General features: G+C 52.0%; 1 protein-coding gene and 1 long non-coding RNA gene across 2 annotated transcripts in view; one reads left to right on the top strand and one right to left on the bottom strand.

Annotated features, from left to right (window-relative positions):
* The window catches only part of LOC106508392, a 16,397-nt gene extending 14,184 nt beyond the window's left edge, over positions 1–2,213 (top strand). Inside the window, exon 3 of the long non-coding RNA XR_002344996.1 lies at positions 1,319–2,213. This is a non-coding gene — a long non-coding RNA (uncharacterized LOC106508392). The remainder of the gene's footprint in view (positions 1–1,318) is intronic.
* APCDD1 (APC down-regulated 1) overlaps positions 2,468–26,538 on the bottom strand; it is a 35,173-nt gene continuing 11,102 nt past the window's right edge. The window contains exons 2-5 of the mRNA XM_021096050.1: positions 21,776–21,959; positions 17,096–17,627; positions 5,455–5,776; positions 2,468–4,324 (exon numbers count right to left, since the gene is read on the bottom strand). Coding sequence (XP_020951709.1) covers positions 3,873–4,324; positions 5,455–5,776; positions 17,096–17,627; positions 21,776–21,959 — 1,490 coding nt within the window. The 3' untranslated portion in view covers positions 2,468–3,872. The remainder of the gene's footprint in view (positions 4,325–5,454; positions 5,777–17,095; positions 17,628–21,775; positions 21,960–26,538) is intronic.

Consider the following 26,538-nt stretch of genomic DNA (forward strand, 5'->3'; position numbering starts at 1 on the left):
CATATGAGAGTCTCTGGTTCCATCCATGTTGCTGCAAATGGCATTATTTCGTTCTTTTTATGGCTGAGTAGTATTCCATTGTGTATATATACCACATCTTCCTAATCTAATCATCTGTCGATGGACATTTGGGTTATTTCCATGTCTTGGCTATTGTGAATAGAGCTTCAATGAACATGCGGGTGCATGTGGTGTTTTGTAATTTTCAATGTACATGTATTTTACTTCCTTAGTTAAGTTTATTCCTGTAGGGAAAAGGCAACCTATGGAATTGGGGAAAACATTTGTAAACTGTGTATCTGATAAAGGGTTCATATCCAAAATATATCAGGGACTCCTACAATCCAACAGCAAAAAACCCCACACAGGTCACCCCTCACATACTATAGACTGCACCGTGAAGCTCTCTGTGCCCACAGACCTTGCATCTCTGAATTCCAATGTAACAGCTACATGGGGGGACGGGGGGTTCCTTGAAGGGGACAGACTTTCTCAGGTGCTGTTCTCGAGGGTGTAGGGGACTCAGAGGTGGTTGTACCACAGATGTCAGAAACTAAGACGAAATGTGTTTCTGGAAACCACACATTGTTCTCAGAATAGTAGGCACTAGTCAGCCTGCGACCCACTTCCCAGTGTGCATGAGCTCGTGTAAAGGTGCTGTGTTGGGCCAGCCTCACACCCTTGGTGGCCAACAAGCAGGTGTCAGTTCTGTCTCCCTGGAGGGATGTCACCACATAAAGTTCAGTGGAAAAGTGGGAGTGAATTTGCCAGTGTTTGTCCTTGTGACAGTGTTACTTCTGCCTGTTGACAGCAAGGAAATGGGGTTGTGATAAAATACCTACCCTGAAAGCCAGAAACAGTGTCGGATCATGACAGGGATTTGACTAATTCAATGAATATTTTAGGACATGTGATCCTCCTACAGGTAAGAAAAGAATGCTTATGCCTTTTCTCAAGAATCTAGAAATCCGTGATTATTTGTTCTTGATGCAACTGTATCCTAATGAAAGATATTTGGGTTCATGAAAGCTTGGGTGTCTCTAAAAGGCCAGAAAATCTGTGTGGGGTAGAAAAGAGAGGCCCTACTCTCTGCTGTCTCCACTCACCACCCCTTCTCCATCAGCCCCACCCAGAGGGTTCAGCACCTCCCCTTGAGGACAGGGTCCCGAAATGTCTGATTGCACGCAGTCTGTTGGCTTCTCCATTGCATTGCCAGGGACTTAGTATGTCCTATAGGAATGAGATGTGCCATTTAAAAATAAAACATCGCAATGTTTGTGTGGACTGCTATGAACATCATCTTTGTTTTCATGAATAGAGTTGAAGAGTTGGTGGACCAGAGACCTGCTCTCTTAACACCATAAAGCCTTTCCTTCAACCAGGAGCCACAAAAGTCTTTGGTTCAAGTTGTTTCCACAAGGTGCGTGTGTGAGGCCCCCTTGGGATGTCCTGGGCTGCCAGCCCCTCTAACAGAGCTCCTTCATGTTGGGTACCACTGAGAGTCACCCTGGAAACCCTGCGACAGACTGTTCAAGATGGACAACATCCGGAAGTTCCAGACACTGGGCGTGTTGGGCACTGCTCCTCGACTCAGACGGCCATGCTTGTCATGTATGAACAAACTCCCTTTGTTCTGTCCTGGGGACACTTGGGACTCTAGGAAACTCCTTCCTGAGTCCAGGGTCAACCTGGATCTTATAGAGTTTGAAACCTAGATCACACTTAAGTTTTACCATTGCCCAAGGAGCAACTTTCTCACCCATCCATTACCAGCCTGTACCCAGGATGAGAAGTCTAGTTCCAAGAGGCCAGTGGAGCCTAAGAAAGCCTTCATTACTGACTCACTACTTCTCCAAACCTGCTATTGACAAGCACTACCTGCTGCTAACTTAGGGGCAGAGCTGCTGGCATATTATGGAATGTTTTAAGCTTGCTATGGAATATTCTAGAGTCAGCCATTTCTTTCTCAAAGGTAGCATCTTACTTGGTCTTGGGTTAAACATTTCCAACTTTCAAACCTGAGTAACTCTTAAAGATGGGTCATTATGATTCTTCAAGGTGATGGGAAGTCAGCTAAAACAACGATCTTCATGGTCTAGGTGAGCATTCGTTTTAAGATGTGATGTATGATGTATGTGGTGAGACAATAAGTGACAGCTGTAAATCCACTTGTCAGTAATCTGTGCATAAGTTATATAGATCATTCTCTGTAATGATTTGTAGTGAATCACAAAGTGATATGACCACATGAATTTCATGTCATCCCCAAGACACACAGACATACCATCGTCCTCTGCATATACCTTAATACCTACATATCTGGGTGTGTATATATATGGGGGGGCATACACATAATAGACTTTAAGAAAGTGTCAATAGCTAAGTCAGGGCGAGTGGCTGGGAATTAAACGCTTATAAATCTATCCGTTTTAAGGTAAATCATGGAGGTATTCTTTAGCAGTGAACATAGTTTTTCACATAATTTTATTATTTCCTTTAAAGATAGCATTAGTATTAAATAGATCCACAGGTAAAATGTATTTTGTGGGAGTCTTGTTGACATCTCTGTTTATGAAAGTTAGTACTTTCATTTGAAACCCCCTCAGTATGCACCGCAACATAAAACATCATGTAAAGATAAAGCACTCTGGTACGACACGCCACCCTTAGAACCTAGCCCTGCAGCACTGCAAAAAGGTGATTCTTAAATACAGGTGTGACTCTTGACCTCGATCGTGGTTTCCGGCCTGTTGATTGGTTACTCACCATTTCCCGCCATCAGTTTCTCCTGGAGGCCACCTTGGTGTTCAGATGGCACCATTTGTAAAAACCCAAAGTGCCGGACAGACATGACTCATGCACCCTCCGGGCATCTGTGAGAAGGAAACTCACAGAGGCTAAGGTGCCCTGACACTCCCTGCGGCGACCAGCCTGTCCTGTCTGGGAAGGAGGACGGACAGTCTAGGCGAGCCCCGACCAGGACAACCCCAGCATGGTCTCTGCATATCCGTCAGTGGGGTTACAGAGACGGCAAAGTGACTCCGTCTGCTCACCCAAAGCTAGACACCATGTGAGCCAGGACCAGACGGAATGGGCTCCCTATTACTTAGGTCACCATTGCACTGTCACCTCCTGTCCATCTGTAGTGGGACAGCTTCTGACAGGTGCTCCACCGCACCATCCACAGGGCAGGGAGGAGCGGTGTGCTCCGCAGCCCCCACTCCGGAACCAGCGCAGAACCCACAGCTCCTCTCCCAGCAAGTCAAAATAGCCATTCTTTCAATTACTCTGAAACTTTAATTACAGACACTTTTCACCACTGGCAAGTGTGGATTCACTCTCTTTCATAAAGGCTGTAAAGGGGGTCCCACTCCACTTTGTCTTCTGACGGCTCTTCTTAGGTTAATACAAGGTGTCTGGGTCGCAGTCCCAAACCTACTCGCCTCCAGATTCCAGGCTGGAAAACTCGGAGAGGCAAACAGGTTCCAAGGAGGACAGGAGGCAACTGCAGAGAAGCAGCAGGAAAGTTGAAGCGGGGTGTCTGTTCTCCCTAAGTCCCACCCCAAGTGCAGTGATGACAAGGAGGAAGGGGGGGAGTAGCTGCCCCCTCACCCTCTGCCAACACACTGCCCGGAACCCTCTGCGCTTGTAAAGTGCGATTATGTCATGAGGCCGCCCAGCCCCAGATCCGACTGGACCAAGTTCAGAGCAGAAACTTCAAATCACTCCTGACCCAGACCGGTGGGCAGGGTGGGCGGGAAAGAGGACCCTTCTCAAGTGTGTCCAAGGAGGAAGTGTCTTTTCTTCTCGTAAAGAAAATCTGTACATTGTAAGGAATCCCGGTTTGGAAAAATAAAACTCTGTAAGAACCTCTATGTGAGGCCGAGCCAGGGCAGCAGAGTCCAAAGGCAGGCAAGGCCGGCCAGCAGCAGGGGACATGTGCTGCCCCTGGGCGCCCAGCTCCGGTGCTGACGCTGCCCGTGGTCCTCAGCGAAGTCCTCGGCCCTGGGTGTGGACGAGGCGCACTGGACCAAGGGCATCTGGTAGGACGTGGCCCTCTTCTCGGGCCTGTCCGGGCTGGAGCCGTCGCTGGGCCTCTGGCCGTTGAACAGTAGGTAGCGGCCCCGGGTGTCTCGCTCCATTTTGAAGATCTCGTACTCTGTGTGAGGCAGTTTGATGCCCAGCGCCACGCAGCCGTTGGTGTGGGTCACGTCCTGCTGGATGCCCACCTGCCAGGAGCCCTCGGCCCCGCACTCGTTGCCATTGAAGACATTGAGGAGTGAGGCGGTGGCCGCATCCATGGGGGTGACCTTCATGTGGTTCACTGCCAAGGAGAGGGGACAGTTTAGTGATTCAGGGGAGCTCGTCACACCACACTCACTGGCTTCTGCTCTCAACCCCCTCTTGCAGCCCGACCCACTGGGCCACAACCCAGGAAAAGACCCTGCGGGGAGAGACCCCCACATGTGGACGTGACTGTGGCACCAGCAAGCACCCTGCGGGTGCCATCAGGAAAAGGCCAGCTCATCTGGCTGAAAATGCTGAGCCCAGACCAAGGCTGACTAGACCACTCCTGTGAAGTCAGACTGTCCCCAAGGAGGGGTCTCTGGGACATCAGCTCTTTGGGATGGCACAGTAGTCAACAAAAACTGGAATGTGTTTTTATAAATAGGTTTTGAGGTTTTTAAATAGTTTTGGTGTCAGGCACCTAGAGCATGCAGCAGTCTTGCGGATTAATACTGGCCCATACATAAGTCGGGCAGCTGAAACAAATTAGGTTGCAAGCAAGAAAAATATGCTTAAATCCATTAAGTGGAAATCCTAGCCCTTGCGAAGGACTGCCTTTGAGGCCCTCTCAGCTCCTTTATTCCGTGTACACAAGAGAGCTTTGGGGTGGACTCAGATCAAGAGGACCCCTGGGCTGCAGCTACCAAAGGCCATGCTCCCTGTAACAAATCCTCCCCCCTTACGGAGAAATTACCGGGGGGCAGGGTGCAAAAATACTTGCTTTTAAATGGACTGAACCATGAGATGCTATCCTGGAAGGGGGCACACCCAGCATCTAGGCCAGCGCCCTTTTTTTGTCCGTGACAGGGCTGATATCTGCTTAACAAGATGCCCAAACTTAACAAAAGTCCAGAAATAAGACCCACTGGACCTCAGCCTGGAGAATCTCGCCCTTCACTGCCTGGCTTAGGTGATCCTTAGGTACCCAGACCCCCCCGCCCCTGCAAGCACGTGACATCTTCTCAAGGGACGGGGGACAAACTGAGTACCCAAGGTGCCACTGACGCCACTCAGAAGCTCCTGCAAGTCATGCCCTTGGGGCAGGAAGGGCTGTGTCCCCTCCTCAACACCCCGTGTTTCCCTCAGCCCAGCCCCCACAAATGCGTCCCCATGTGCTGCCGTGACATTGGAGCAGGGAATGGCAGTGGGTATGTGCGGGAGCCCTACCTTTGAACACAAACTCCGTGCCGCCCATGACCCTGGTGGAGTGCACACCACGGCTGTAGCGGCCCTTGGCATAGATGGTGAAGGTGGGGTGCTTGCACACGGGGTCTGAGTAGTGGTAGTAGTGTCCCTCCCAGGTGTGGTTGTTGTCATGGAAGATGAAGTGGCGGGTGAGGAAGAGGACCTCAGGCCGCACCTCGCAGCGCTGGCTCACCCACTCGCCATGCAGGCCCACCGTCAGGTCCGCCTGCGGGGGCAGCAGCGGCGGCCGGTGCTCGTCAGACCGGTGGATGATTCGGCAGGCGATGCAGGCGTGGTCGTGGTTCTGCAGCCGAAACACAAACACAGGGACATGTGTCCATAAGTGTGCCTTCCGCCAGGCCCGGGACACGGCCTGTAACCTGGGCACCCCCCTGGTCCCTGGAACCACACTCTGGGCACTGATGGGGCGTGCATACCCTTGGGCTCACGAGCACACACATTTGGGTGATGGCAGAGACTTGCCTAAACATCTGGGCTGGGATCTCTTCCGGATCCCGTCACATCCTCAGACCACAAGTCCTGGACATTCGATTTCAAAAAGAAAGGAGGGCATCCCCTCACCCCCCTCAGGGTGGCTACCAAGACAGCAGGAAGTAAGAGCCTCGGCAAGGACTCAAGGAACTGAACTCCCTGCACTCTGCCGGTAGGAAGGTAAAGCCGGGTGGCTGCTGTGGAAAAGAATCACCCAGTGACCCGGCAATCCCACTCCTGTTTAGACCCCACAGAACTGACCAGGGTCTCAGTGAGGGATTCGTTCACCCACATTCACGGCAGCATGATTCACAGCAGCCAAAAGACAGAGACCACAGTCACATCAGTGGCTGAACGTATCAAACATGTGGTCTCGACACAATGGAATAGATTGGAGGGACCCTGGGTCAAATCCGCAGACAAAGTAGAACAGGGAGGGGACCGGGGAGTTCGGTGGGTGGGTGCAGACGACGGCTCCACAGCAGCGTAAGTGTCCCTGATGTCACTGAAATGTACACGGCTAAGATGGTAAATTTTCTGTTATGTGTCTTATACCACAACTAGATTTTTTTCAGAATAAAACAATTATGAGACACACCAAAGAAAAGAAAAAAGACAGTGTTCCAGTAGCCACAGACAGAAGGTTGTCGTGAAGGCAGAAAGGAGGGCATGGAGGCCCAGCCCCACGGGAGGCCAGAGCAGAGGCCTGGGGAGGCCGCGGCACACCTGCCCCTGTTGGCCTGAGGTCTGGACGGCTTATGGGCTCTTGATTCGATTTCTGCTTTTTACCTCTAATCCACTGAATCAGTGGAGACGGTGACAGCCGGGTCCTCGGGCAGCGCCTCCCTGGCTGGGCCTGCCCTCTAGGACAGACACAGAGACAGACACGGAGCCGCGTAAGGGCCGTCCAGGCCTGCAGATAGGAAACCTCCTGAGTAGATGGGGTGGCCAGGGACTCAGCCACGGATGCCATCTGCCCAGAGGGCTCGGGGCTCCCCCAAAGCCGAGGTCTGGAAGACAGGGCAGCCGTGTCCTTGACCAGACTGCCATCGACGGCTAGACCCAAGTCACAGGAGGCCTCTGGGCCAAGGCTGCCTCCTCACAGGGGGGTCCTCTCCCAGGTCTTCTCCCCCATGTGGGGTGCAGGAAGCCACCTAGGCTGCCAGACACTGGCTGTGCTAGAAGCCCATGGGAACCTGGTGCTGTGGCCCTGTGCCCTGACCCAGGGATCCACTGCCTAGCAGCTCTCGGCCTGGGGACAGGGACTGACAGGTGGGCCACTCAGGTAGGCAGGCACTTGTTTCTGAGCAGAAACCCACATCTCCAGGCCTCTTCATCCCTGGTGCTGCCTCAGCGCGGCAGCTGCAGAGCTTCTTTGGTGAAAGGGTGGGCGACCGGCAAGAGCAGGAGGGCCCTGGTGGGGTGAGGGCTGTTCGTCTGCCTCCCTCCAGCTCTTCTCCCGCTGATGGTCCCATGCTCATCAGATGAGCCTGGAGCTGTCACTTGGGGGAGAGGAGGTTGGTCTGGGGCTTGCAGACGTTGAGATCAAACAGGCGGTGGGATGAAGGCAGAGGTCTCGCTGGCCCGGGGCCCCATACATTTCCTCTGGGACACACAGGCCTCTGGTCAGCAGTGAGGCACGGACAGGGGGACACGTGTGCACAGTCCTCTAGGGCCGCGCCTAACTGCACAGGAAGAGGTGATTCCGGCCACAGCTGGAGAGCTGCCAGGGACCAGAGACTGACTGCAGCTGGTGACCCTGGGCAGGTTATTAATCTCTCTGTTTCCATGCCCCCGTGCACGAGCACTGTTATGCCTGCATCAACGCTGTAAGAAATGAGCAGTAGGTAATCCCAGAACCACTACTCAGAGAAGCTTCTCAGAGTGGGGTTGCCCCTATGCATGGTGCTTGCTGGGAAGACCAAACAAATGGCATGGCTCCTGCGCTAACTTTCAAAAACATGTTAGGATGAAAAACACATAAATTTATTTAAAAGAAAGCATAATCAGATTCACCAGTTTTGCCATTATGTATTTTCTTACAAACTACAAGGTGAAGGTTCTAAATTTTTTACCCTGAAAGGGGGTTCTGATACTCTAAATCTGGGATGGAAAGATGACATGTCTGTTAACACATGAGCTCCCACACCCAGGAAGTAGCCCCTTAGTAGCTACCCAGCCTTTTCATGATCAGCGCTTTGATCAAACTTTTACCTGCTGTCCCTGCTCCCTCCCCAGCCCCACATGGTCTGAATGAAACAAACCTAGTACTCAGACTCAGGTTTCTGAGATTTCACGGACAGGACGAGGGGATTCTGGTGCCGGTGCCTATGAGCAGGCACACTGGTGCTGGAGACAGCCCTGGAAACAGAGAGGGCCCTCTAGGAACACACGCCAGGCAGCTCCCAAGATACAGGAGGAGTGGCCCCTCAGCTGTGCCCTGATGACCACACTCCACCAACATCTGCCCGCTGGGCAGGTCCATACAGCCCACATGCACTGCTGGTACCTACAGCCAGCTCAGCGGCCAGCCTTCCTCTCCCATGACCAGTGTGCTGTCTGTGATTTGGGAATTTAAAAACATCAATTGTGACCATTTCATTTCTGGCCACGCTAGGAAGACATGAGTCTCAGTCCCTGAAAAGCTCTGTTTGTTTCCTCAGTATCACTCCGGAAGTGCCCAGAAGGCTTCTTGGATTAGGCAGGAGGGAACAAGGGCTCTTAGTTCTTGCAAGAGTTGCTGCTCGGACAACATCAGGCACCCACTGCTCTTTAGGAAAGGAGACAGCTCGGCGGGGAGGGACACCACGGTGGGACCCAGGCTGTCCCACACCCAGCATGGTGGCATTTGGTGTTCTTTAAGAAGGACGGGGCGGCCATTCGGAGCTCCGAGCAGAACCCAGATGGGCTGTGGTCACTTTAGGTGAGTGATGGTCCTGGCTGAGGAAGGCAGGCAGTGGTTTCAAGAAGCTTGTCATCCACTGGTTGGGTCTGGGGGAATCAGAGAGCAGGTGGGAGGAAGCATGCCTTTGGGTGCTGGTCTTGCCAAAGTCCTAAACTAGTTACATTTCTTCATTGTACATGTACCACAAAACTTGCCATCTAAGTACAGCCATGACCACCATCATCTCGGGAATGTTCTCATCTTCCCAAACTGAGACTCCGTCCCCATAAATACAACTCTCTATCCCCATCCCCATCCTAGCCCTTGACAATCACCTATCTTCTGTCTCTACAGAGTTGATTTCCGTGGTGCCTCCCATAAGTGGGATCACACAGCACTTGTCCCTTTGTGACTGGCTTGCTTCACTCATCTTTATGTCCCCAAGGCTCGTCCACACAGGAACAGGGGTCAGAACTTCCCTGCTTGTAAAGGCTGAATGGTATTGCACTGTATGGAGAGACCTCATTTTGTGTATCCGCTCATTTCTCAGGGGACACCTGGGTGGGTTCCATGCTTTGGTTTTGGGGACCAATGCTGCTGTGAACACCGGTGTCCAATCTACCCAAGACCCTGCTTTCAGTTCTTCCAGGCGGATACCTAGAAGTGCAGCTGCGGGATCACGCGGTGATTCTACGTTGAACTTTCTGAGGAACTGCCGTATCGTTTTCCACAGCAGCCGCACCACGTTACATTCTCATCCTAGCAAAGCGTGACGGTTCCAGTTTCTCTACAGCCTCACCAGCAAGCATTATTTTCTCTCTCTCTCTCTCTCTCTTTTTGATAACAGCCACCCTAATAGGTGTCATGTGGTGTCCCACTGCAGTTGTGAATTGCATTTCCCTCATGATGAGAAATGTCAAGCATCTTTGCGTGTGCTCATGGCCTTTGCACATCTTGGAGAAATGTCCAGTGAAATCCTTTGCTCGTGTTTTAATCGTATTGTTTCGTTGTTGTTGTTGACTAGTTACTATTTTAAACAACTCTTTAGGTGGCATAAAGAAACCAAAGATGTCATAAGGACTGTGGGATATTTGGCTTCTCTGTGGATACTGTCAACAAGAAGCAGTTTGAGCCACGGCTGCATGGAGGGAACACCTCTCTGTTTTGCGGGCAGATTTTAAAAAAATCTGATTTACATGCTTTAATGACCACCATCCTTGGCTTGACTAAAATAGGAACAACCATGGGGAAGCAGATATTGTATTGGTTCTGAAGTTTCTCTTTTCTGAGATGCATTTCTTAAATAGCAGCCTTTCACAAATGACTAAAGGGGCAGTTTTTCAACACGAAGCATGATTTGTACCGTGAAATCTCACTGGTTTTATGAAGCTCCTCTTTGTTGGGTCCAGGCTTTGATCCGTGTGTCTCATCTGGGAGGCTGTCTTCCCCAGGCTCTCTCATTGGGCTTTGTGTCATTCCCTCCGCTGCACCTCAGAAAGGCTATTAGGTCAGAGTTTCTGTCTACAGAGGAGCTGAAGGCTAAAGCAGAGGGGCCAGAATGTCTTCCATGCTGATATTTTTACACCAACTAGAAAAAGCTTTCATTTCTGGGTGGGGAGACTAGATCCTTACACAATTAAGCTCTTAAAGAAATCAAGCTAACTCTAAACGTGAACAGGCAGCCTGGTATTTTCTAAGCAAAGACACCCTGGAAGAGGGGTCCTGCCCACTCTGCTTCCTGGTTCCCGGCCCTGGGGACAGTTAAATGACACAGTTTGCATGCACAGGTCGCTGGTTTTAGGGAGGTTCAAGTACATCATCTCCTTATGCCTCTCAGTCTCCCAGAGAAACCACAGTCCACGCCACAGATGGGGCCACTGAAGCACACTATGTCACAGCTCAGATGACACTGGAGCCCAAAGTGGAATCAGACAGAGCTCAGCTGTGGGGCCTGCTGAGTGCAGCCTCCTGCCTGCCCCAGGCTGCTCCCTGGGCAGGGGTCTGCGAGTCTCCTGTCCAGGACTCTGGTCCCTGGAAAAGGTCTTCTCTGGCCGATGACTGACAGGGCTCTCCAGGCTTTGCCTCACTCTCTGCTGCCAACATTTATTTCTGGAGAGCTGGTTCATCAGCATTTGCTGATGGGGCCCACTTGTTCCCTGCGTCTTCCCAGAATGGAAGAAGTGACTTGATGTGATCTTGTGAGTAAATCAAGTAGAGAAGCAGCCTGAAGAAAATGTTCCTGGGCTAAATGTTTTGTTCAAGGTGGAAGAGAACTGGGAATCAAGGATAGAAACATCCCTTTGGAGAGTTTTGTGCCACTGGATAATGATTCTCAGGAAGAGACCGCCATGGATGGCCAAGGACCGAGGCTGAAAGTTGTTTCCCCAAGTGCAGTTCACCAGGTGTGCAAAGAACTGCAGGTGTTCCGTGGGTATTCCGACTTGGACATCCTTGCCAGCTTCCCTCCGGGCCGAGGTAGATACCTGAGGCCGAGCCCAACGCCTCCCTCTTCCTATTTCCCAGGTCACCCAGGAGGGGCTGTGGGTGAGGAAGGGTCATGGCTGAGGACTGGTGGAAAGCTGTCCTTGGCTACATAACAACACAGATAGAGCAGCTGCCACTCAAGTGATAGAGGCCAAGGAGATAGAGCTGTCACCTTTGGGGGAGGGGCTCCTTGGGGACACTTTTCAGGTCCCAGGACATTGTGAACTCAGGTTCACCACCTCCCAAAGGTGTCCTGTTATTCCGCTTGCAGAAGGAGGGAGGGAAAACGGCCGGGGCTGCAAGGGTCGGGTCTTTGCTGTAGCTTTAGGGCCACGCCTGGAGGCTGGCAGTCTGGCTGGCTTGGCTGGGCAGCCAACGCCCTGGGGCACACAGCAGTGCTCTGACCCGCTTGCCCAGTTACTGCGTGCCTGAAGCTGAGGGCAGAAAGCCTTGGCCTCACAAAGACGCTGCACAGCAAGCCTGTGGCTGTGATGCAGTTTCCCTAAAGGGGCTGAAGAGGGCGAAGTGGGCAAGCTTCTGCTTCCTCGGGCCCTGCGCTTGACTGCAGGATGCTTCGGGGGCAGAGTGGACTACGCACCACATCCCAGAGGTAGCGAAGCTGCCTCTGGGTTCCCAGGAGCAGCACTGCACTTTCTAGAAGCGGGCTTTCTAAGAAGTTTAGCATCTGAGAAGTGAACTCACAAGGCCTTTCCCCTTTTACAAAATATCAATAAATCGCTCCAAAGGTTATTTTGCCTCCACATTGCCTAAACAATCTTCTACAGACCCAACAGTGCCATAAAAAGGACCATAAGAAGATGGTTCTTTGATACCAATGACCGTAGTTTCAGAAAATTTTGATTTTTACTTGTTTGGTTGTATCTTCCACTCCTATTAATTTAGATGCATTTAAATGGTCGAAGTACACTCATCTTCATAATCAAATTTGCTGTAAAGGCAGCGGATCCCAAGGCCTGGCCCACTTCGCCCCGCTTCCCACAGTGCTCAGCCATGCCCCGCGTACTGGGACTCTACCCAGACCTTCCGATGGCCGTTTCCTGCTCGCCCGGCCTTCATTGTGTCCTCTCCGCTTTCCAGCCTTTTAAGGGATGAAATGTTTACTACATGCATTGTGCCTGACAACAAGTACTTCCTGGTCTGCTGACTCCTTAAGTACAGCAATCTTGCACTCAGGAGTCAAGAAATATAATGAGCTCTGTCTGCAGTCACAGCAGATGCCAGCAGCTGCGCAGGGTGGCAGTCAGTCGTGTGACTTCATATCTTGGCCCAAATAAAATGTCCACACCGGCAAGCCTTTCAGAGTCTAGGCCCCATCATCCGAGCCCAGTCACCTGGCAGTGAACACCTGTCCCCGGGGGCAGGGTCACAGTCTTCTTTAGGCAGCATCCTTAACAGAAGGTGGGCTTCTGACATAGGCTTGGTCGTGACTCCTTGAACGCCCTGGTCCTCCACCACTTGTTTGACTCTCATCACCTCCACAAAGCCCCTCTCTCCTTTCCCGCCTTTGGCAGGAAGAGCTGGGACGTGGGACCTTCCACTGGTGCACCTGTGACACCCACTCACCCACCCCGCCAGGAGCCACGCCAACCACACGGCTAAGGAGAGACCCCCTTCCTGCTGCAGGCCTGCCTTCGAGAAATGGGTGCTGTCCCCAGCCACATGGTCCAAAGTCCTTTGGATGTCACAGATGTCATGGAAATCTGTATTTCTCACATGCCCTGCAGAAGCTTGGAAAGGTAAGCTCCCTCAAAAATAAATGCCCGATCACAGTCCAAAGGCATGCAGAGAACTCAAGAGAGAAAGCCCGGGAGTGCTCTGCTCCTCACGTCATTCGGGCACCCCCAAACCCCTGTGTTTCCTCCTCCGATGGGCAGCTGTGCCATAGACGTTCCAGGCAGAACATTCCAGATACGTGGCTTGGGGCTGCAGACAATCTCTTTGATTTACGATCCTGTGGCCCCATCGGCGCAGGGTTTTGGAGAGCAAGCAATTCCGTTTGGCTGCAAGTCTGATCCTGAGGCCCTGGCGTTTCCAGCGACCCCAGTAATCATTTGCTCTTAATTACTTTTGATTCTGCCGCAGAAAGAAGGCGCCTGGCTAACCCTTCAACCGCACAGGAATCCAGGCAGAGGGTAATGGCTGCCCTGATGTTAAACTCAGTTCAGGCAAAGCATCTTTTTTCAGGGTTATTTTCAAGGGTCTTGATTTTTTTAATGAAGGTAGCCAACTTCTTCCTGAAAGAAGCCTCCCAGTGTACCTGACTCTCTCCAAACATCATTTATTTGCCGAAGGGCTCTGAACCTCACAGCAAAGCTTAGAAAAACAAGTTGATTTAAATGTTCTATTTTTACACGGTGTCCCATTTCCAGAGGGGCTGAGACTAGTGCTTTTAAACTCAATTTAGCATTTAAACTAATTTTCAGCCAGGTCTCTATGGACAGGCGATTAAGGAAGGCGAGGAGTACAGAGGGGGGTGGCCAGGCCTGCGGTCTTTCCGGATGCACCCCCAGCCTCCCTCCTTCCCTGGCGGCGGGCTGGCGGGTATGCGGGCAGCCCAGTGGGCAGGGAGCACCTGGAGCTTTGGAAAGGCACCAGCGGCCACTGATTCCTTCTCCCAGCCGACCTGGGAAGGATCTCAAAACTTCCTGACGGCCCGCTCTCTGCAGGCCAATTCGCACACACCAGGGACAAGAGGAGAAGAACGGACCCTTTCAGCAACCAGAGCCACACAGACCTGGGCCAGCCTTCGAAGGAGAACACAGGCCAGGCCCTGGATGCCAGCCCCTGCCTTCATCTGTGGCCACAGCCCTGCTCGGAGCCTCAGAGTCCTTCTCTGTAGAAGGTATTTTAATTGAGCACAGTGATGGGGTTCAGGTCATACAAGATCAAGGCACAAATGGCAGCAAGTGCGTAAAGATTTCCGGCGACAAATATCTGTCCCATTGTCACCCGCCACATCACTCCCTCCCTCAAAGGCAGTCATTGCAGAAATACTAGCTCCTGAGTCAGCTCACCTTCCTCGTTTATCACTGGCTTCACACATGGCACCACACTCTTCATGAGGCACCACATCTTCTGTACCTTCCTTTAAAAAAGCAAACACTTAACAGTGTGTCCTGAATAATCTCCAAGATCCAAGGTTCCCTCCACCCTGAATGTTTCTTGAATGAGGGATTGTGGCCCAAAGTTTAAAGAATTTACTTCTTAAGAACCTGGGGAAGCGTTCCCACAGCTACCCCAGCAGAGGAGGGAAGTGAAAATGGGAGGAAGCATTTTACAGCTTCATAAACACTTGGTGCCCTCACCTGCCACCTCCTTCCCCAGGAAGCCACCTGCCCAGAGGTGGCGCACGCCAGGCCAGCACAAGCGGCCTTTCCTGATGTCCGGTGGCGCTCTGCACAGAAACCCAGCCCATTCTGCTTTTTACCATTTTACAGAAAAGAAACGCCCAAGGCCCCAGAGGTCATATAACACTGTCAGCGCCCACACCTGATGCCCACAGGAGGCCTGGACTGGGACTGGGTCCTGTCTCCAGAGCCCATGTTCTCTCCAATCCATCCGACGGGGTCAAAAACAAAATCTCAACTTGTTTATGAAAATCCTAAGGCTGGCCTTCCAGCCACCACCCTCAGTCCCCACACTGACCTGTAACAACTCACTTCCAAGACGTCTGTCCTCCAGGACCCAGGGTGGGCCTGGCTCTTCCAACAGACGGCTTGGTTTCCTGCGAGACACCGCTGACCAGGACAGTGGGGGTGGGGAGTGAGAGGACCCTCTGGGGCAAGGATTTCCCTGCGACCTTGTTCTCATGAGCAGCACAGCAGAGGCAGGGGCCAGAGATGGGGTCGGGATAAGGAAGCTGGTTGTGGGTGATCCCATTTTTCCGGATCTAAGAAAAGCCTGGTATCTCAAAGAGCCTATGTGGGCATCTGCAGCTGAGGAAATGGGGTCTGGACCCAACTGTGGGCACCGACAGCCCAAGGTCAGGTCCAAGCAGGAGCAGCAGGTCCAGGCTGCTCCCTCCCTCCTCCTTGGCCTCTGGCCTCTGCTCCCGTCCTGCACACTAGGTCCCTCTGGACCCGGAGAGGGGTGAGAGGGCTTGGCCTGGGGCCCATCCTCACAGAGGCTCGGGCAAGGCAGAGTGGGGGCGGGGGCTCCGGCTCCCTGGGGTTTCTAAGGAGCAGCAGACACCCTGCTCCCGTCCCATCCCCAGAGATGATGGGAATGTGCTCCTCGCCGGTGCTCAGAGGAAGCCAAAGGCACATCCGAACATCCCTCCCCGCCCCCACCCCTGCCCTGTGTAGCTGCAGCATCAGCATAAGGTGGCTACCTAGCAAGGTCCAGTGATGGGACTAGAAGCCTGGGGTCCCTTGGTTTCCAGAAACCAGGCCACGAGACCCTCACCCAGGCGCTGCCTGGTAGAGTCTTGGTGCCTCTGCATTGACCATGGACCAGGCAGGGCCCACCGCCTGCCCCCTCCCTGCAGGAGCCTAGGGTGGCAGGGGCAGGAGGGCTGCCCTCTCCCTGGCTGCCCCTTTGTCCCACTGCTCCTGGCACCTCTGAAACTTGCAGGGTACAGCATGGCTGGCCCAGGTCGGCGTGGACCCCAGGGTTGGGGGAGGGGGGTCACCTCACCATGGGAGGTACATCCAGAGGAAGAAGCCCACCAGGCCAGCCTCCTCAGCAGATGCCCCACAATCATAACAAAGGTGACTCTCACTACATGAGCATGTGGAAACAGCCAGAAAAAAGACAACTGGGGGTCCTGGGCGGGAAGCATCAGGTGGCATCTCCACCAGGCACAAATGCACTCCAAACACAGAGAGGAAAAAGGTGCTTTAAAAACAAGTGAACCACCAAATGAAAGTTGGACAAGCTTGCAACTAGAGAGGATTCCAGAAAAGCCCATCTGATGGTGGAGGGCCATGCCAGAGAAAGCCACCTGCCCCCAGGCCCCCCGCCTCTCCAACTTTGGTGGTGGAAATGATAGCGCCGCATGCAGACGTGGACTCCAAGCCCTAGGAAGGAAATGCCTGGTGAATTCCAAGTGCAATTACAGAACTATCATTTAGGAAAGGCACATTCTAAAATTTTAATTGTTTCCTCCTACCCCCACCCCACCCCCGCACGGGTCACAGTGACTTCACTTCTCACTTAGTCCAATGGGAGACTGCAAGGTCCGGGAAAGGCCTGGGTTCAGGTTCCAGCTCTGAAGCCCAGTAACTAGTGACCTTGGGCAGCGGCCACTCCTGGTACCTTGGCTGCCCCTCTTCTGTTCAGAGGCTGGTAGTCACACCTGCCTTGTTGTCAGGACAGAGCAGGAGGTTCTTGGGTCTGCAGTCCCCCAAGCTGGCCCTTCTCCCTGCCTCCAGGGCCGGGATCCCTGCTTGGGCTGCGGCTCTCCAGGTGCCATTTCCACATCTCCTGCCAGATTTCCTCTTAGAATCCCAGAAGGGGGTCCCAGAGAGTCAGAGCTGAAAGGAGACTTGGGCGTTTTCCAGGACAGCCACCACTCCATCAGCCCCAGGACCACCACCCTCCACAAGGAGGAAAACCTAGGCCGCATCCCAGAGCAAGGGGTGGCCCTGCAGGCCTCTCAAATAGGCCACGTGTCCCCCACAGCCTCCCGCCCCCGCAGCCCCTCCCCCACGCAGAGCCCTCCTTCTAGTGCTCACGGGGTCGGGGGTTGGGGGTCGGGGTGGGGGTCGGGGGTTGGGGGTCGGGGTGGGGGGCGGTGGGTACCTTGGCGTTCTGCAGGGGCGGCTGGTAGCTGGACGGCCGGTAGAACATCCTCTGGGAGGCGTCCGTGTGGATGTCACCCAGAAAGAGCTCCTCCACCAGGCGGTCCAGGTTGGGCTGCAGGTACTGCTTCTCCACGCGGACCAGCTGCAGCTCGTGCATGGCGAAGTTCACGGCCCTGGTGCACTCGCGGCCACTCTCCTCCCGCCACAAGTCGTAGGGCACGTCGGGCACCCAGGCGCCCCCAGCGGGCACGAAGCCGGGGCACGTGCGGTTGACCAGCTGGCCCAGCCTCTCAGCCACGGGCTCCGAGTGGCAGACGACCTGCACGCGGTGCAGCTGGTAGTCCGCCTCGGTGCCGCCGCGGATGATCCAGGAGGCCTGGCGCAAGCGGATCTTGCCGCGGACCACCAGCGTATAGGTGGGGCTGGTGCAGCGGTTGCCGCCGTAGTAGAACTGGAAGGCCTTGAAGGTGTTGTTGGGGTAGAACCGGTAGGACCTGGTGATGAACTCGGGGCCGGACCGCACCTCGCAGCTGAGGAAGAGCGGGAGGGAGACCTGAGCCCAGGCCAGTAGGAGGGGCTGGCCCAGCGCTAAGCTTCCCTTAGTAATTACAGAGGCTTCCTCCTGGCAGCTGGTGGGGGGCTCTCAGCAAGGGCTGCTGTTATTACTTACATCCCAAGGATCGTCATTTTTTTCCAAGTCTTCTATTATTTAAAAATTTTTTATTTTTGGCCACAGCATGCAGCAGCTTAACATGGCATCCCAGTTCCCAGATCAGTGATTGAACCTGGGTCGAGGTGGTGAAAGCACAGAATCCTAACCACTAGACCACTAGGGAACTCCTTCATTATTATTTTTTATTGAAGAATAGCTGACTAACAATCTTTCAAGTATAGATTCTTTTTCAGATTCTTTTCCACTATAGGTTATTTCAAGATATGAATATAGTTCCCTGTGCTACAAGGGTGGGTATTATTGTCCGTACTTTATAGATGGGGAAACCGAGGCACAAGAGATGAGGAAGCATGGCCCAGTTCCCATCACCAGCAGTGTCAGAGCCAGACCCTGAACCCAAGCAGTCTGGCCCAGCATCTCTGCTCGTAGTCACTCTAGGCGGGAACTTTCCCTTCACTTTGTGAACAATCAGCGGGACAGGAACCCCCCATCCTCAGTATCTGCTGTGGCCTAACTCCCAGGCGGGAGAAGGAGGGAACGTGTGGTGCTGGCCCAGGAAGGAAGCTCCCCATGTCATTAGAAATGCTTGATTTCCTGACCACTTCCACCATCCGGACCGTGTCCAGAGCTGCCAGGCATCAGGTGTCCGTTGTCCTGGATGGGAATCTACGCTTGGCATGGGGGCCATTGGGAACACACCCTCCCATCCAGCCAAAATCCCTCTGTTGGTTTTCCCTCCAACTGAAAAAGAGGCAAAGAGGGTCCCTTTTGCTGCGCTGCTGACAACAGCAAAATGTTTTTGCAGTGGCATCAGATAAATGCTGGGTGCCTGGGCCAGAAACACCTGGACTGGGCCATTCCTCACCTGGCCTACCTGTAATCAGTTCTTACACCTATAGCACAGCCCACAGCAGGGAGACAGGGGGGATTTTTCCAAGGCTCTGGCCAAAGCATTTGCTCTTTCAAAACCTTTAGCCAGATCCTAATCTGCTACAACGAGACTTTCATCACATCAGTCACGGCCTTGTGACCCTGCTGGTGTCTGTGATTTGTATAGGCATCTATTATATACAGTAGTTCTGGTTTGAGCTGACCTAGTATTACTAAATCAAGCAGTGGGGCAGAAGTCGCAAAGGCCAGTGGTTCTCAAAATGGCTAATATTTCCATTTTTTAGTTAACAAACTGGTGAATGAACATTACTCAGAAGTGGGTACCTTTCTCAAAGGAAAGAAGGAATGGCATTGGCAGCAACATGCATGGACCTAGAAATTATCATGCTAAGTGAAGTCTATCAGACAATGATACACCAACATCAAATGCTATCATTTACATGTGGAATCTAAAAACAAGACACAATGAACTTCTGTGCAGAACAGATAATGACTCACAGACTGTGAAAAACTTATGGTTTCCAAAGGAGATAGGTTCGGCGGTGGAAGGGGGGTGCACTGAGAGTTTGGGGTGGAAATGGTATAAAATTTGGTTGTGATGTTCATTATACAACTATAAATGTAATAAAATTCATTGAGGAAAAAAAAAGAAGTGGGTACCATTCTCTAGGTAGACACTGTCACCTGCCAGCAGATAAAGCACCAGGCAGTACTTTGAGCATCTCTGTGACAAGTGAGAGGAAACTGAGACTTCTCCCCCAGGGAAAGAGGAGTCACTCCACGTGACAGTGATTCTGTCCCTCACGATTTAGACAAGAGGGTCACCTACTTCTTATTTTTTATTTATTTATTTTGTCTTTTTGCCTTTTCTAGGTCTGCTCCTGTGGCAAATGGAGGTTCCCAGGCTAGGGGTCTAATTGGAGCTGTATTTTCCGGCCGTGCCACAGCCACAGCAACTCAGGATCCGAGCCGTGTCTACGACTTACACCACAGCTCACGGCAATGCCAGATCCTCAACCCACTGAGCAAGGCCAGGGATCGAACCCACGACATCATGGTTCCTAGTCGGATCCATTAACCTCTGAGCCACGATGGGAACTCCTCTGGATCACCTACTTCTAAGCCTTCATCTAAGCTCCAGGATCTGCTGATTCCATAGCGAGCTCAACGCGTGTCAAGCTCAGTCTCTTCTCCATCCGCCCCCTGTGCCCCTCACCCAGGCCTCCATCATCTCCACCCAGGACTCTTGCAAGTCTTTGAACCATTCATCTTGAGACAGGCTGGAACCTGGGAACTGAGACCCTTTCCTGCAGTAGCTGCAATGCTTGCACCTGGATAAGCATCTCATCTCCTCAAGCAACAAAATACAAAGGAAATATAAGGGACTAAAAATAACTTCATGCATGCACAGTTGGGGCAAATTATGGACAAGATACAAAAAGACTAAAAAACCAACTGCCACCTCTGAACAGCGGGCAAAAGCAGGTACTACGCAGGGCCCCTGCACACAGCACCACCAAGGGGCTGGGACCATCTAAGCCATCCCTCTGGCCCTACTCCTGGACCTGCCCCTTCCCTGGCCCCATATAAGGAACCAGCGGACCCCCTTCCCTGCCCCCCGCCTTGGGGAGTGAAGGTGCAAGGGAACCTGTTTGCTCTCTCTCCTGCTGCTGCAGCAGGGGCCCCGGGAAAGCCTTGACTGAATTTCCTGTCTGGCCTCTTATCAATTTCCATTGATTAAGGCAGCCGAGAGCCTTGGATGGTTAACAGTCTCTTCCCACCATCCACGTGTAACCAGGGAGCCCTTCAGGTGGTCAGCACGGCTCTGGCTGAAATCTCCTCAGTGACATCCCAGTTCTCTTTGACTAAAAGCCAAACTCGCAGTGACCTAGCCTGCATGGGGCCCTTGGGACTGGCCCAACCTCTGTGGCAGCCTCCCTGGGGCTGCTCCCCCGTTTCCTAACTCCTCTTGGGGCCCCGAAGCCTTCTGTGGGTGTTTCTGCAGTGCAGCCTCTGCTAGTTCTTCCACAAGGAAAGCTGGTCTTGGTCTTGCACGGCCAAGGCCATCTCAGCTCAAGTGTCCTCTTCTCGGTAGCCCTTTCCACCCCACCCAATCCTAAAATAGGGGCCCTGCTCTTCTCCTGGTGCACCTGTTGTTTTTTCCCTCTTCATAACACTTCTTGTGTGTTTATTTGTAGAATTCCTGAAGACAGGGACCATGTCTATTTTGTTCTCTGCAGTCCCCACAAGATCTAGAACTGTGCCTGCACCCAGTAAATATTTGTGTGCTCCAGGAATAGTTGTTGGACAAAATGATAAATTATTTAAAAGTACATCCCATCAAGATTGTACAAATATTTACCATACAGTTATTTTGAGAAACCTCATTTTTAGGAAAAAAACAAAACCCCCCAAACCTCTGGGTCTTCTTCATAAGATTCGTTTTTTCTCTTCTCGGGATGTATGAGGTGCCTCCCAAGGTACCAGGGACTAATGTGCAGACCCCACCCTCAGCCTTGTGAATTCCCAACAGTTTAATGGGTAGGAAAAAAATGGCAGGTCTGCTATAGGGCTATTTTTAAAAGCTCTAATGGCAGATAAACCAGAGCTCAAACTGGGACAAATCTTAGCGCCACAGCCTGGAAAAGAAGCCAAGAGCTAGGCCCTGGCTGGCCGGGGTGGCATGGGCACCTTTCAACTCATTCTCAGGACTCTGAAGCTATATATTAAGTTACCAGAATAGGGCTAGAATTTTTAGACCATCAGAAGCTTGCAAGTCGTGTTTCAGGGTTGGTGAAACACAGACTCCTAATTTCCCTTGCTAATGGTTTCTTTTTCTACACCAGTGGTCTTACAGAATGCGGTGAACAAGGCCACATTCACTCCCAGGCCAGCTCACGGTGGTGCCGTATCACCTTGGCTGGGGCTAAGATTTCCACGGGCTCAGGTCTGCTTCTTCCCCAGCCAGAGTTTCAAAGAGTCATTGGCTCTGAGTTACAACTTTGACAACTAGAACCACCAGGGATCCTATAAAGTCTCTGTGCACCTGAGAAACTCTAAGAAGGGTCCCCCATAGCAGTGTGCTCTCCTGGATGCGCCCCCAGTCCCCCTTACCCGGTAGATACCCAGTGGCCCTCGATGGCCGGCGGCATCTGCACAGTGATCCTTGCTCCATTGTGAAGATGTTTCAGCATGTGATGACACTGGGATTCCTTGAAAGCCCTCCAGGCACTTTTCTCCAGGGACCGGGGGTGGGATCTGCTATCTGGATGAAGGAGGGCAGAACCCTCTCCCAGCCCTGAAACAGAACAGCAGAAGGCAGACGTCAGGAAGACAGATGAAGCGGGTTGTGGGGACCTCCCACGGGTGGGAAACGTGCCCAGCTCTCCTGGTTTCATCCTGTCTTTGCTCTCTCAGAATTCACATTCCACTGTGGGGAAGGGTTCAGGGAGACCTTCTCCCAGGTGACAAAACTAGAACCAATGTGACTTGTACGAGGTCCCTTGGCGAGTTCCTGGCGAAGCTTGAGCTCAAACCCAGGCATCCACAAAACCACAAATAAGGCTGCACATGTCATGAGTGGCTGTGTGGGTTGCAGGGGAGAGAAACGTGTGCTCCAGAGTCACCAAGGGCTGGAGACAGGTCTGCAGAGACTATTAGGCAGGGGCGTCCTGAAGGGTGGACAGGAGCAGTGACACACAGACGGAGAGCCCAGAGCCAGCTGCCTCAGTGAAAAGGGTGCATGAAGATGGAGAGAAAGCCCCCGGGGAGCAGCTGGGGACCCGCCCCACTGAGGGGGCTCCCTGCTGGCTCCCCCACTCCCCAACCTCCTGCATCTTGGGTCTCTCAGCCCCCAAACGGGTGCCCTCTACAAGGGAGCAGGTGTGACATCTCCTCCAACGATCTAGCAAGGCTCCCAAGGCTGCCCCTCGAAGCTGGGGACAAACACACATTACAGGGCTTCCAACAAGAGTAAGTACAGGAAGACTGTACGTTTGTATTCTCCATGGGTAAAGGGATACTCTGACGAAGTTCCTACCAAAGGGTGGCCAGGGTGGCCAAAATCTACAAGTGCAGAAGTACCACCAGCCTCATGTTTGTAAAAAGCCATGAAAACAGATGGAATTATCATCTGAAAACCCACTATTTCCTTTGAGATTCACTCCTGAAGTAATTCACAACCCGACGGGTCTTTATTGTGGACCTACTATGTATTCAGCACTTAGTTAGCCAAAAAAAACCCCCACTCGTTAGAAAAATGTACAAATATAAAGTATGAATGGTCGTGAAATGTATTGTGGTCATCATTTCAAAATGTAAAATGCGACCTCATGACTAACCCCATCCAGCCAAACCAGGTGATTCACACCTGCACCAGAATACGGGCGATGCTGAAACTCAGAAACCTGGTGGTGTCGACATTAATGCTCAGGGCCATCCAGCGAGGGCCGTCCATGGCCTTGCTCTTCCATCCCATGGGAGAGGCTCCCAGGCCAGCGGTGATGCTGGGTCCATCCCCAACCCTCCCCAGTGAGCAGGAGGAAACAGGCAGGAAACAAGCATGCAGACTCCCATTTTCTCCTCTTTGCAAACCAGCCTGTTTTCAAAATACAAGCATTTTAAATTAAAAAAAAATTTTTTTTAATAAAAAAAAAAGGAGTTCCCATCATGGTGCAGCAGAAAAAAATCCGACTAGGAACCATGAGGTTGTAGGTTTGATCCCTGGCCTTGCGCAGCGGGTTAAGTATCTGGCCTTGCTGTGGGCTGTGGTATAGGTTGCAGACTGTGGTGTAGGCCAGCAGCTGTAGCTCCAATTGGACCCCTAGACTGGGAACCTCCATATGCCATGGGTGTGGCCCTAAAAAGCAAAAAATAATAATAATAAAAATAAAATGTAAAAAACCCCAAAATACAAGCATTTTGATTAGCCCCTCCCAGCCCTGTAGTTAAGGACACTCTGCTGTTGGCTGTGGCACTGGGCCACGTGGAGAGTCTGGAGACTTCAGGGGTACGTGTTAGCAATGCTATGTGGACATACACCACCTGTACCATGTCTCCTGAGGGCATATTGTCCCTGATTCCAGCGTTTTCATGTCCACCTGTCTGGCACCTGCGTTGGTCTCTCAGCTTTGAAGGAGAGGAGGGAGGAGTACATCCCAACCCCAAGAGCTGTAATCACCTTTACAGCAGGAAGCACTTCCTGAGCTCCCTGTTAGGAGAGACATCAGGGAATGAAACAGTACAGCCCTGTGGCTGCAGGCTCAATTGTATGAACAATTGTAATGTGGCTAAAAAAATTAGATTTTAATTCAAGTCACAAGGCACTGGGAGCTGGGGATGATTCTGCTTTAAATATGACACAGCCTTCAGGAGAGATGCCATCATCTCATGATCAACCAAGCTATATTCTAAAAACGTACTGAGAACCCCCTTTACACCCTGCAAATATTTCCCATCAAGATAAAGCTGGGGAGTTCCCGTCGTGGCGCAGTGGTTAACGAATCCGACTAGGAACCATGAGGTTGCGGGTTCGGTCCCTGCCCTTGCTCAGTGGGTTAATGATCTGGCGTTGCTGTGAGCTGTGATGTAGGTTGCAGACGCGGCTCGGATCCCGAGTTGCTGTGGCTCTGGCGTAGGCCGGTGGCTACAGCTCCAATTCAACCCCTAGCCTAGGAACCTCCATATGCCGCGGGAGCGGCCCAAGAAATAGCAACAACAGCAACAACAAAAGACAAAAAAAAAAAAAAAAAAAAGATAAAGCTGGGAGGGGAGCAGATATGGCTGAAATTCTGGAGCTGGGCTGCTTGAGTTGGAAATTGGATCAGCCACTTAAGGCTTTCATCAAACCCAAGACTCCAAGGATTGTGAAGATGCATCATCATTTTATTACCAGCGATAAACACGCTTGCATTTAAATGAGGACACAATGCCTTGGTAGCCATCCCGCGTTGCCCTCGGAACAAGCAATCGGCCTCGACTACACCATCTCCCCAGAGATCCCACATAACTCTGGCCTTCAGCTGCCATGCTTCACAGGGGACGGGGAATCACTTTGCTCTGCGTGCATCTTGACATCAGAGCTCAGACACAGCCTCATCTATTTGCAGGCATCTTTCTTTCCAGATATTCACTGGTGGCTGGGCAAGAAAACATGTGAGCGTAGCTGCCCAGTGATAAGTACTCACCTCGCTGATGGCACATGCACCCGAGCTCTGAGATAGGGCGACCTGGTTTCCACACTGCTTTTCTTTCTAGCACTCAGAGCGGAACTTACAAGTGAGTTACAACCCTCGGCTCCAGTGTGTACTCTATTTTCAAAACCAATCTCTGGGCAACTAAAACACAGATGGGGAATAGAGGGCGCACACGGAAAAGGTGACGTGAGCACAGGGTGAGCAGCTGTGTCCAGGGTTACATGGGTGAAGACATGCCCCCTACGACTGCCGCCCCCACTGCCTGGAAGATCTTTGCAGATCCCGCTGCCCGGACCTTAAATACGACAAGCTGTGAACCCTACAATCAATGAAACACACTCTCAGCATCGTGACCATAAACCAAGCACTTAACCTCCCCAAGCCTCAGTCTGCTCCTCAGTAAAGAGGGTGTGACAGCTTTGCCATCTCTAGGGGTTGGTCTCAGGATTCAGAAGGCTGTTTCCTTCACCCAACTTCTCATCAAATGTAAGCTGCTGTGACTAAATTGTGACTAGGCTCCGAGGCCCTGAGAGGGCCCTTCCTGTTAGAAGGCTTGTAGTAATGGTTAGAGTCACCAGGAGCCTGGCTCACTCTGAGCTCTGCAAAGGGCAGAGTGACCAGAGCAATGACCCAGGCTCCAGGCAGGCAGCTTGTAACCCAGACACAGAGGAGGGTGGGCCCTGCGGCTGTCGACAGGCTCAACTCGGTTTAGCAAATACTCACTTGCCACTCTGTGTGGCTATGTGGTTGGAAGACTAAAACAAAGCATAATGAAGACAAGTTTTTCCAATCTGGAGGTTCTTAAGGCCTCACTGGGCTGAATGTCAAGAACTAAGGTGGGGGGAGGGTGGTGGTTCTGGGCAGGACGCAAAGGAAGAGGGTGTGGTAGTCAGATCTGGGAGCCTGCAGTCAGCTCTCTAACCATCAGGGGAAGAAAGAAAATCCCAGAACCACCAACATGCAAATATTAGAAAGCAGGCAAGGAGTTCTTGTCATGGCTCAGTGGTTAGCGAACCTGACTAGCATCCATGAGGATGTGGGCTCAGTCCCTGCCCAGTGGGTTAGGGATCCAGCATTGCTGTGAGCTGTGGTGTAGGTCACAGACACATCTCAGATCCCAAATTGCTGTGGCTCTAGGGTAGGCTGGCAGCTACAGCTGATTCGACCCCTAGCCTGGGAACCTCCATATGCCTCAGGTGCAGCACTAAAAGATGAAAGAAAGAAAGAGAGAGGGAGAGAAAGAAAGAAAGAAAGAGAGAGGGAGAGAAAGAAAGAAAAAAAGAAAGAAAGAAAGAAAGAAAGAAAGAAAGAAAGAAAGAAAGAAAGAAAGAAAGAAAGAAAGAAAAGAAAGGAAGGAAGGAAGGAAGGAAGGAGTGAGGGAGGGAGGGAGGGAAGAAGGAAGGAGGAAGGAAGGAAGGAAGAAGGACAGAAAGAAAAAAGAGAGAGAGAGGGAGGGAGGGAGGAGGGAGGGAAGAAGGAAGGAAGGCAGGCAAGGAAGGAAGAAAGGCAGGCAAGGAAAGAAGGAAGGAAGGAGGGAGGGAGGGAGGGAAGAAAGAAAGAAAGAAAGAAAGAAAGAAAGAAAGAAAGAAAGAAAGAAAGAAAGAAAGAAAGAAAGAAAGAAAGAAAGAAAGAAAGAAAGAAAAAGAAAGAAAGAAAGAAAGAAAGAGCAAGCAGGCAAAAGAT

Source organism: Sus scrofa, chromosome 6 (genome assembly GCF_000003025.6).
Source record: "Sus scrofa isolate TJ Tabasco breed Duroc chromosome 6, Sscrofa11.1, whole genome shotgun sequence".
NCBI classification, from domain to species: Eukaryota; Metazoa; Chordata; class Mammalia; order Artiodactyla; family Suidae; genus Sus; species Sus scrofa.